Raw genomic sequence first — 12,500 nt, 5'->3', positions numbered from 1 at the left:
AATCACCTTAAGTTGCCTCATTAACTGCGATATCACTCAAACTTCAAATCAATAATTATGCAACAAATCTTTTTCTTTCTCCAAGTCGAGATGGGTTGTTTTTCGAAATGCTTTTCCTGCAGAACAAGGTCAAAGCTGTGAGCACAAAATCTCTCATCATGTTTACTCAGCCGAAGCCAATCTCTTCTCCCAAGCGGCGGTATTTGGAATCTTACTTTGTTGAATGGCGATTTCGCATTTTATTCCCGCTTTATTTCTTTCGTTTGTGTTGTCTTCTCAGATACACAGCACTGTCAGGGAGACCCGTCCAGTGAACTGAAAAACAATAAAAAAAGTGAGTATGATCATTTCAGTTAATTACGTCTTTGTGTGACAACGTTCTAGAAATGTGACTTCTGCGTTATACGTTGGATTACATTCATAAAATCCACCTAAATTTGTCCAACATTGGGGGTGAGCGGCAATTGTTAAAGTAGCTCAAATAACCGTATTTGTCAGCGTCGAACCATGGAAACGAGCGTGGTGACCCCCCTTTTTGTTACATTTTTATCATATCCTTGACATGTTACAAAAGTGTGCGAAGTTTCATCGGAATCTGTGACAAGTTCTATTTCTAGGGAATCACTTTAAGTTGCCTCATTAACTGCGATATCACTCAAACTTCAAATCAATAATCATGCAACAAATGTTTTTCTTCCTTCAAGTCGAGATGTGTTGTTTTTCGAAATGCTTTTTCTGCAGAACAAGGTCAAAGCTGTGAGCACAAAATCTCTCATCATCTTTACTCAGCCGAAGCCAATCTCTTCTCCCAAGCGGCGGCATTTGGAATCTTACTTTCTTGAATGGCGATTTCGCATTTTATTGCCGCTTTATTTCTTTCGTTTGTGTTGTCTTCTCAGATACACAGCACTGTCATGGAGACCCGTCCAGTGAACTGAAAAACAATAAAAAAAGTGAGTATGATCATTTCAGTTAATTACGTCTTTGTGTGACAACGTTCTAAAAATGTGACTTCTGCGTTATACGTTGGATTACATTTATAAAATCCACCTAAATTTGTCCAACATTGGGGGTGAGCGGCAATTGTTAAAGTAGCTCAAATAACCGTATTTGTCAGCGTCGAACCATGGAAACGAGCGTGGTGACCCCCCTTTTTGTTACATTTTTATCATATCCTTCACATGTTACAAAAGTGTGCGAAGTTTCATCGGAATCTGTGACAAGTTCTATTTCTAGGGAATCACTTTAAGTTGCCTCATTAACTGCGATATCACTTAAACTTCAAATCAATAATCATGCAACAAATGTTTTTCTTCCTCCAAGTCAAGATGTGTTGTTTTTCGAAATGCTTTTCCTGCAGAACAAGGTCAAAGCTGTGAGCACAAAATCTCTCATCATCTTTACTCAGCCGAAGCCAATCTCTTCTCCCAAGCGGCGGCATTTGGAATCTTACTTTCTTGAATGGCGATTTCGCATTTTATTGCCGCTTTATTTCTTTCGTTTGTGTTGTCTTCTCAGATACACAGCACTGTGATGGAGACCCGTCCAGTGAACTGAAAAACAATAGAGAAGATAGAGATAGAGAGATACTTTATTTACACCTTAGATTGCAGTTGTAACTGAATTGATAAGGTTTACATTACATATAAAAATATATAACAATATATATACACATATAAAAATTATAAACTATAAGGTACCAAATGGAGAATTGACTAATGGTATTCGTTATATAAATAAAGAAGTTTATTTAGAGTCATAAATCCTAGCGCTAGCGTTAATAACGTCTTTGTGAGACAACGTTCTAGAAATTGGCAAGCTCTTGCCTTCGGGCATAAGAGTAACTGCAGAATAACCTGCCACAAGACGGGTAGTGAATCATGTAAGCCTTCATAAATTGTCCCGAGAATTCTAGCCCTCAGTTACCTTGTTACCTTGCACTTACCTTGTTACCTCGGTTACCCTGTTACCTTGTTAATTACCCCTGTTACCTTGTATTCTCTCTCTTTTTTTAGAGGTGGTGTGGAAACCCAGGTACTATCCGTATATCCGCGGATACGCGGATAGGTGGGTACTTGGATCCGGCGATACGTGGGTAAGCGGATATGTGGATTGGCGGATACGTAGAAATGAGGATATACGGATAGGTGGATATGTGGAGACGTGGATATGTGGAGACGTGGATATGTGGATACGCGGATACGCGGGTACGGATATCCGGATATGTGGATATGTGTATACGTGGATACGTGGATATGCGGATATTTGGATACGCAGTGTGGGTAAGTCCTTCTCTTTCTTTAGAGCTGGTAAGCATATTTTAGAGTGGATACGGGGATACGCAGTGAAAAAAGACCCACTATTCCTTTAGAGGGTACGTACATGTATGGTTCTTGTTGGTGGCGGACAGCAAAGAGATGCGAGTCTGTCACATTGAATCTATGAAATTGTTTAGTTTTATTTAAGTTGGGCTTGCTCTTGAGTAAAGAACTAGTCTTAGTAAGAAAGGCAACCACAACGGAAAATCCGGAGTAAATTAATGCTAAAATTTTACGAGAGTGCTTAGGCCTAATCACTGAAACGAGTGCTTAGGCTTATATTAATTAATCAGTAAACGAGTGCTTTCTTCTTCACGCGATCTCGTGAAAAGTGTAGTTAACCGAACGGCAAAATGAAAGCTAAAATCTTACGAGAGTGCTTAGGCCTAATCACTGAAACGAGCGCTTAGGCTTAATCAATAAACGAGTGCTTTGTTCTTTACACGATCTCGTGTAAAGTGTAGGTAACCGAACCGCAAAATGAAAGCTAGAACGAAGCAATGTTGTTGAGGTATAATACACAGTACTTCGTAATTCAGTTTTATTTTGGCGTACATTTCTAGGGAATCACCTTAAGTTGCCTCATTAACTGCGATATCACTCAAACTTCAAATCAATAATTATGCAACAAATCTTTTTCTTTCTCCAAGTCGAGATGGGTTGTTTTTCGAAATGCTTTTCCTGCAGAACAAGGTCAAAGCTGTGAGCACAAAATCTCTCATCATGTTTACTCAGCCGAAGCCAATCTCTTCTCCCAAGCGGCGGTATTTGGAATCTTACTTTGTTGAATGGCGATTTCGCATTTTATTCCCGCTTTATTTCTTTCGTTTGTGTTGTCTTCTCAGATACACAGCACTGTCAGGGAGACCCGTCCAGTGAACTGAAAAACAATAAAAAAAGTGAGTATGATCATTTCAGTTAATTACGTCTTTGTGTGACAACGTTCTAGAAATGTGACTTCTGCGTTATACGTTGGATTACATTCATAAAATCCACCTAAATTTGTCCAACATTGGGGGTGAGCGGCAATTGTTAAAGTAGCTCAAATAACCGTATTTGTCAGCGTCGAACCATGGAAACGAGCGTGGTGACCCCCCTTTTTGTTACATTTTTCTCATATCCTTGACATGTTACAAAAGTGTGCGAAGTTTCATCGGAATCTGTGACAAGTTCTATTTCTAGGGAATCACTTTAAGTTGCCTCATTAACTGCGATATCACTCAAACTTCAAATCAATAATCATGCAACAAATGTTTTTCTTCCTCCAAGTCGAGATGTGTTGTTTTTCGAAATGCTTTTTCTGCAGAACAAGGTCAAAGCTGTGAGCACAAAATCTCTCATCATCTTTACTCAGCCGAAGCCAATCTCTTCTCCCAAGCGGCGGCATTTGGAATCTTACTTTCTTGAATGGCGATTTCGCATTTTATTGCCGCTTTATTTCTTTCGTTTGTGTTGTCTTCTCAGATACACAGCACTGTCATGGAGACCCGTCCAGTGAACTGAAAAACAATAGAGAAGATAGAGATAGAGAGACACTTTATTTACACCTTAGATTGCAGTTGTAACTGAATTGATAAGGTTTACATTACACATAAAAATATATAACGATATATATACACATATAAAAATTATAAACTATAAGGTACCAAATGGAGAATTGACTAATGGTATTCGTTATATAAATAAAGAAGTTTATTTAGAGTCATAAATCCTAGCGCTAGCGTTAATAACGTCTTTGTGAGACAACGTTCTAGAAATTGGCAAGCTCTTGCCTTCGGGCATAAGAGTAACTGCAGAATAACCTGCCACAAGACGGGTAGTGAATCATGTAAGCCTTCACAAATTGTCCCGAGAATTCTAGCCCTCAGTTACCTTGTTACCTTGCACTTACCTTGTTACCTCGGTTACCCTGTTACCTTGTTGATTACCCCTGTTACCTTGTATTCTCTCTCTTTTTTTAGCGGTGCTATGGACTGAATCCAGGTTAGGGTTAACGCTGATACGCGGAGACGCGGATACGGGGATACGCAGTGAAAAAAGACCTGCTATTCCTTTAGAAGGTACGTACATGTATGGTTGTTGTTGGTGGCACACAGCAAGAAGATGCGAGTCTGTCACATTGAATCTATGAAATTATTGTTTAGTTTTACTTAAGTTGGGCTTGCTCTTAAGTAAGGAACTGGTCTTAGTAAGAAAGGCAACCACACCGGGAAATCCGGAATAAATCAAAGCTAAAATTTTACGGGAGTGCTTAGGCGTAATCACTGAAACGAGTGCTTCTGCTTATATTAATTAATCACTGAACGAGAGGTTTCTTCTTTACACGATCTTGTGTAAAGTGTAGTTAACCGAACCGCAAAATGAAAGATAGAACGAGGCAATGTTGTTGACGCTACGTTTAAAGAAAGAGGTGTAATACACAGTAATTTGTAATTCAGTTTTCTTTTGGCGTATATTTCTAACACGATCTCGTAAAAAGTGTAGTTAACGCAACCGTAAATTGAAAGCTAAAATGACTGAGACGAGAGATTAGGCTTAATCAGGAATCGAGTGCTATTCCGAGAAAAGTGTAGTTAACCGAACTGTAAAATGACGCGATCATCGCATTTTAAGAACGAGAAATACATATCAACGAGGAGATTGATCGCGCTTTCAGAAACATCATTGTTTTTCACACGATCATCGTGCTTTATGAATAAGAAATACATATACATCAATCTCCTTCGCTATTTTTGTTTGGCGCGTCAGACTGGAGAAATACTGGTAACCAGGAAAAGGAGTGCGTATCATCCACCCAATGTAGGTTATAGCTTCGAGGTGGCAGGGTATTCTGCAGTTAAGCCAAAACTTAGCAGGTATAATAAATCGATCTATCAAGTTACGTCCTTTTTGTTTAAGTAAAAAAATACGAAACATGTTATTATAAGGTTATTATAATTGTACGTGCATTATGGTATCCCATGATGAACTTATGAGGGTTAGCTAATTAAGGTACGGGAGTGTATTTTTCACAGATCAGACACTATTTTCGCCTCAGTGTTGAAGAAATCAATCATGAATACTCTTGTTTTTGCAAATCTAATTTGCTTCCGATCTGATAAACTGTACATGATACATTTCAATTGTTCGAGAAAACATCATTGCGGTTATAATTGTATGTCTACAAACCGTTCGCATTTGCCGAAAAATCTGAAACTGTGAGGCTTTCTCAGTGTGGTATATTCAGTTAATTAATTTTTATTCTGACAGATAAGAAACGAAAGCGTCCATCCAGTCATGGATTGGGGGAGCCTCCACTTGATCAAGGGCCGAGTAAAGTTGCGAGAACTAGTAAAGGTACCAAGTACAGGAAAACTGCACGTGCCTAAACTCCAACTCGACTAAATGGGTTTGAAATAGTTTTAATAGGTTAAGGGTCAAATCGGAAACGTTAATTCTTACTTTTATAGAGCTAGCGATTTTCAATTGAGTGTCGTAAAACCAAAACCAAAGTAATTACTTTGGCCAATCAAAAAGGACGGAGGCAATCCAATAAACCAATCAAAACTCGCAGTAATTACGCTAAGCCGAATAAAGCGCGGGAAAATTGGTTTTGGTTTCACTTCAGATTAGTTGAAAAAGTGGCGCGAGAACTTTGAACCAATCACTGAGTGAAGTAATCATAAACCAAAGCAATTCGCCAGTTACTTTCGACACTCAATTGAAAACCACTCTATTTACGAGAAAAAGGCTTTATGAGTGCATAGCTCGAACTAGGAGCTTGGGCTTTTATTCTCGTCCGAGTAAAATCACAAGGGCACGTCAAAATAGAGACCATAGCCAAGCTGGACAGCCTGTGCCGGGATGGCTGGTACGAAACCCATAAAGCCAGAAGAATAATGGGAACGTACAGCGCACAAACCGCTGGTAATAAAAGGTAAAAGCTGTATGAACAAAACATGTAAAAACAAAAGTCAAAAAAGGTCGAAAGCTAAGATGCACACATTTCATCGACAAGACCTTTTATCAATGCGCTCGCTCGCTTGGTAGATCAGCTATGGATTATTGTGTAAGTAATCTTATGGGAATTTTGCGCGTCTTCTAAACTATTATATTTACTGGTTAAGGACGTTTGCAAAACATGGACCCGGTTATTACATCAAGTTGCTGCTCTCATTCTTATCAGGAATATAGGGCTGTTGTTCGCTTATAGTTATGGGCTACTGATTTAAGCAATTGTCTCTTATAGAAACCAATATACCATCCATTTCAAATAGGTAGCTCTAAAGAGATTCGTCTATAACCCGCACTTCAAATAATTTATACATTCATATCATTTAATTCTTCGAGTCCTTCACCGGAACAAACGAGCCCAACAAATTAACCAGTGCGCCCAACCGTCCTCACATCGCAGGGGTCATGGGTTCCACCGGAATTTTTCAGGTGTCTATAAAGTGACAATTGCTGAAATCGTCCAGTTAAGTTCGAGGATCCTCCCTCTCTCTCTCTCTCTCTCTCTCTCTCTCTCTCTCTCTCTCTCAAAATGAGGGGTGGTCCACATGGGAGGTCCATGGACCTGGGGTACATGTTTCGTATGCTTCCATATTTACAGGTTAACGCACTCAGGAGCACCAGGAGCCCATGAGTAGGAGCTTGCCTCTCTCATACACGCCTTTATGAGTCAACCTTTGCGCGTATCTTTCTATTTTTTGAACGCCACGAGTTCCTCGGCTCTGCACGCTCTGTTTTAAATGGCCAAACGGAGTAAAGTCATTGACTAACGAAGACACATAAAGCAGTAAAACTGTATGTAAATCGTGCAAATTGATGTAAATTTATGTAAATGCGAGTCTCCTGCTCAAGGATTCGTTCTAAAAATAGAAAGATACGCGCAAAGGTTGACTCAAAGATCTACTGCATATGGAGGCTCCTACTAATGGGCTTCGGCCTGCACAAGTTCACTAACAATGAACGAGAAATTCAAAGCCTCGTGCGGCATTGACAATTTCGAGTTCATCAGTTAGTGAACGAGTACACGAGCGTGTGTGCGCAGAATGCCCCAGACGCAGAAATATTTCCTCCTCGATCTTTCTACCTTCACATCGGTTTCATGTATTTTTTTCTCGTATTTGCTGAATCACGTATCTCTTCCTGGTAAAGTATACCAAATTCCATATTCCGTGTGTTCTTCTGATGTTCCACGTGGTTTATCAGCCTATTAACCAAACGTGTGGTCTATTGCTTAAATATACCTCAGTACAAGAATAGGTTCATTTATGCCTAATAGCATTCTTAATCGCTGCCGCTTAGCGATAGAGCGGTTTTCAATTGAGTGTCGAAAGTAATCAGCGAATTGCTTTGGTTTATGATTACTACCATTTGCGTCCATCCTTGAAACGCGACTGACGAATTTTGCGCAAAGTTTCATTTTTCAAACATTTATGTTGTGACGTTGACAACGTTTTTTGACGGCGTACCAGCATGTTTTATTCACGTGCTCTCAAAGTTTTCAGGTTTTTCGTGAGAGCGTTCGGGTTTTGCATCACCGCCCTAATAACGTCTCTGCTCGTTTTGCAATGGAAACAAAAAATTCAAAGTCAACAAGTTTGGAATGAGGTAAATTACCGTCCAGGAGTCGCTTGAGATCAAGATTTTAAATGCACCTTGAAACACGGAAGAGCGTGTGTGCGCAGAATGCCCTAGACGCAGAAATATGTCCTCCTCGATCTTTCTAGTTTCACTTCGGTTTCATGTACTTTTTTCTCGTATTTGCTGAATCACGTATCTCTTCTTGGTAAAGTATACCAAATTCCATATTCCGTGTCTTTGGAAACTCACGGGAGATAGATGTTTATAACTCTTCTAGATTCCTAGGCAAATTCATAAATATCTCCGCTCTCACGGAAAACCTAAAAACTTGAAGAGCACCTGAACAAAACATGCTGGTATGCCGTCAAAAACGTGGTCAATTTCAAAACATAACCGTCAACGTTTCATTGGTCAAAAGTGACTCACGACTGGACAAACCATTAACGTTTCCCGCAAAATTCGTCACGCTTCAAGGATGGACGCAAATGGTAGTACTTCACTCAGTGATTGGCTCAAAGTTCTCGTGCCACTTTTTCAACCAATCAGAAGTGAAACCAAAACCAATCGTGGCTCGCGCGTGCACATTACGTGTAATTACTTAGAGTTTTGATTGGTTTACCGGATTGTCTCCGTCCTTTTTGATTGGCCAAAGTAATTACTTTGGTTTTGGTTTTGGTTTTGGTTTTGCGACAATCGATGGAAACTCCCTCTAAAAGACTGCTAAAAGTGATAATTACATTTTTGCTGTAGCGATGATTTCTTTATTCCTTAACACTGTTAGAAATCGTATCATAATTCTTTTTATTTCAGTCAAAGAAGGCACTCCCTCTGATACAGAGCTGGAGGACCTTTCATTGAATATTGGTGATGCATGGAAACACCTTGGACGACGCCTAGGCTTCACTGAAGCACAGTTAATTGGGTTTCACAAACAAAATGAGGAGTATTCTGAAAAACCTTACCAAATGTTGCTGCACTGGAAACGGAAAAATGGATGTGATGCAACTTATAAAATCTTGCATGACGCCCTGTGTGATGCTCGGGTAGATCAAAGAGGTTTAGCGGAACAACTGTGCTACCACAGTGAATGAGAAATTTAAACAATGTATATGACTGTAATGATAAGCGGAAACAGAGAATATTTCACCATCCTCTAACTAATAAAACATGAACCATTTTATTCCTAGTTTGTTGTAAACGTGATGTTGAACTAATCCTGTTCTCCAAATTGAAATTTTACAATTTTAACACAATCACTTCCTGGTGAGAAAGCTGATGAAGCAATGACACAGGGAGACAAAAGGTAACGAACTTCGAGACACAATGCAAAGTCGTTAATTCAGTAGCCTGTTTGACACGCAAGCTGAAAATGAGGTAGTGTGACCTGCAGCCTCCATAACCAATTAATCGGATTTCACTATGAAAAATTGCAACAGTTATGAGGGAAACGCCATAAGGTAGGTGGCCACTTTTATTGCAATACAGAAAAGTCACATGAAATAAGCTCTTCCATCTGCGAGAGTCTTCTCAACACTTTTCTGATTGCATGTACTTGTAACAGCAATGACAGATCCAATGTTTCTTGGGCCTGCGCGATGTGTCACCGTCAGGACAAGGATTTTTTTAAGTAAACCTCTCTCGGTCGCCGATACATTTGAAGGGACGTGCACATGCTCGTCGTACAAATTGCAGCTCGTCTTTTTGTCCCTGTCCTGGATAGTTTCGAAGAACGCAATGCAAAAGCAAACTTAAAAAAGTGTGATGCCAAGGAAGTTGTCACATGTGGGTTTTCAGTTTAAATGCACTGTCTGAACTAGGAGATTTTCCTATTCCGGGGTCGTTAGTCTGTGGCGGAAGAATGCTCGAAAACAACAAAATTGATGTGAAATTAAAATTGGAATTGTACTACTAGAGGTTGACCTGATCGTGTTTCGTGATAGTGGAAAGGAATGTGGGAAAATACGTGTCTCATAAACTTGCAAAGCACTGCTCGTGAGACTGATTTCTATTCTTGAAATGAAGATCTCATCTATGGATAGGACAATAAGGTTATACCTCGAGAGCTATTAGCACTAAGGCACCTGCCCAAAAGTCCAATTAAACTTTGACCACAAACACTGACGTTGGATCCACGACATCGGCGTAATCCAGTGAATTCAAAACAATAATGTTTCACTGGTACTGAGCGTTACGATTTATACCTATCTTTCATATTGGATGGACGAACACAAGGATGGTACCATTGCAATTATTGATCCTCATTCTTAAAATAGTATGAGAAACCTCATGACTTTCGGGATTTCTTAATTTAAGTGACCATGTTTCCAAAAGCTGGTCGGTTGCAGTTGGCCATAAATGCCTTCTTGATTACCCCTCTGAAAAACGCTTTCCTTAGGTCTTGCAGTGATGCAAGAGTTGGTCACTAACATCGGGAAAACGAAAGCAACTTCATACCCATACGTTCTAATCTCACTGCATGGGGAAATTAAGATCGCAGTGAGAAAACTTACGCACTTGCCAGGTCAGATTAAAGAAGCACGAAAAACATCAGGGTTTCCACGTGATTGAACACTTGGCCTGAATCGCGGGAAGGTTCTCTACCAAGCTAGCTACGAGGCCAGATTTGTCACTTGTTTGTTTGTTGCCGTGGTAGATATTAAAATGAAATGAATACGATGATGATATCGTGTGCGGGCCAGTGAAGAAATGAAGGGAGCAGAGTTGAAGGGCGCTTCAACCAACGTGGCCTGGTTCTGCGTCGTGTGTGGGATCATACAACTTACTCCAAAATGGCTGCCAATTCAGTATTCTTTTGTTTCCTTTCAAATTGGCCCTTTTGGCCTCGCTTTCAAACGTAAAATTCAAAAGAATATTTAGCCTTGAACGAGGCCAAAAGGGCCAATTTGCAACCAAACAAAGAATACTAAAATGGCGCGGCCACTCCAATCTTTAATAATAAAATTAATGCCCACACTTTTAGCTGACTTTGGCTGGTCTCCTACTTTGGAGAAAGTAGAGGTATTTTTAGAATTATTATTCATTGTGGGGGATTTTTCGCTTCATAGCGGTTTTTTCTTAGTACGCTTCATAGCTTGCTTTGCATTCGCGTTTGGTTTTTCCTGTGTCCCAGTGTGCCTTGATTATTCATTTTTCTGAAAATGTCGCTGCACGCTATATTACAAAGCCCTGCACTTCGATTCATAGCGTAGGAGCTCGTAGGTCTGTAGCTTGTAGACGATGTTGGATATGTTAGGGTCCCAATGAACGCTTATTATGCCTATTTCGCGCCTCAGCTGCTGCCAACTATTGAAATTCTATTTTAACGCTCAAAAATGCGAACTAAGCAACGTACAGATTTTGTTAGCCTGCTTTATGCAAGACAAATATTGACGCAAAAGTAAATCAATATTGATATACAGTTTTAAGAAGAGCAGAAGGAAGCTTTTAGGAAGTGTCGATCGAGAATAAAACAAATTGCCTTCAGCAACAAAATTTGCGAGAAAAAAAAGATCAAATTTTATGCCGCAAATAAAACAAGTTACCATCAGCGGAAAACATTTTGGGAGACTTCTGCTTCGTTCAATTTTATATCGTATTTTTGGTTGTGCATCAAGTAAAATCGCAAAATCAATAGTGACTTCGATTTTAGCGGCCCCCTGTGATCTAATTGGGGGTTGATAATGACGTCTAGCCACGCCGAAACGTCGTCGTTTTTAACAAAGTTTTTAGTATTTTTTGCCATGTTTAGATATGTTTATCGCATTTTTTATAGCTAAATATTAATGTTTTACATTTATATTGTAGTTAAAGCGTCGCGTCAGCGTTATCGAGAAAGAACGCAAAACAAATTCGGGAAATTCTTACCAACTTCTCACCAACCTCGTTCCCAGGGTCTCTCTTCTCTGCTCCATTGTCGTTGAGAAAAAGACCCAGGTTCAGGGTGGTCACGTATCTCCCAGAATCTCGGAGGTTCACCAAATGTGTGCTAGGGAAGGGTGGCAATGTAGGCCTTGTCGACATTGCGAAGAAGGGAATCGGCTTCACGAGTTTCTCAACCTGAAGAAGGCGTGACTATGGACGTGATTGAGACAATGTTGTCATGTTGGGACCCAGGGGAATTTTGCGGTTGACAAAACTAAGGTCTGTCGCCCCGCTAAGGCTCACTTGTTTGTTATCAGCAGTCGAAGCGGTGGCCACTTTTCTGATAAAGCGAATCTTTTGAAAGCTGTTTTCCTGCAATGTTAACATATCTTCGGAACAGATTCCACTGTGATGTTTGGACGGGGTTCTCTTTACCTATTCGCCAGATTTCGGAGCCTGTTTTGTTGCGAAGTTCACCTCAGTATCGCATGGGTCCAGTCCGCAGTCTTCGTTTTATACCTGGGGCCAGTTGTTCAAAAGCCGATTAACGCTAATCTCAGGTTAAAAATTAACAAAGGAGTTTTATTCTCTACTCCCAAATGCTGTTCAAGGCTGATATTCGGTAAAACGTTATATTAGAAGAAGTCAATCTTGAAAAACAAAAATAAGCAAAGGAAACTTTCACCAAAATGTTGAAAACATGAAACAAAAGTTTACGCTAATCCTGGATTAAGTTAATCGGCTTTCGAACAA

The 12,500-nt window shown here is 39.9% G+C and overlaps 1 protein-coding gene across 3 annotated transcripts in view; it reads left to right on the top strand.

Moving 5' to 3' along the window:
* Positions 1–9,070, top strand: part of LOC138042426 (glutamyl endopeptidase-like) — a 178,118-nt gene extending 169,048 nt beyond the window's left edge. For 2 of the 3 annotated variants that reach the window (XM_068888321.1, XM_068888320.1), the window contains exons 5-6: positions 5,568–5,648; positions 8,697–9,070. In XM_068888321.1, coding sequence (XP_068744422.1) covers positions 5,568–5,648; positions 8,697–8,977 — 362 coding nt within the window. In that variant the 3' untranslated portion in view covers positions 8,978–9,070. Of the gene's footprint in view, positions 1–280; positions 335–5,567; positions 5,649–8,696 lie in introns of all 3 variants that reach the window. The other variant, XM_068888319.1, reaches the window with a different exon arrangement.
* The last annotated feature ends 3,430 nt before the right edge of the window (positions 9,071–12,500 follow it).

This window comes from Montipora capricornis, chromosome 3 (genome assembly GCF_036669925.1).
Source record: "Montipora capricornis isolate CH-2021 chromosome 3, ASM3666992v2, whole genome shotgun sequence".
Classification (NCBI taxonomy): Eukaryota; Metazoa; Cnidaria; class Anthozoa; order Scleractinia; family Acroporidae; genus Montipora; species Montipora capricornis.
The sequence above is the reverse complement of the archived record's forward strand: the minus strand, read 5'-3'. Positions and strand labels throughout refer to the sequence as shown.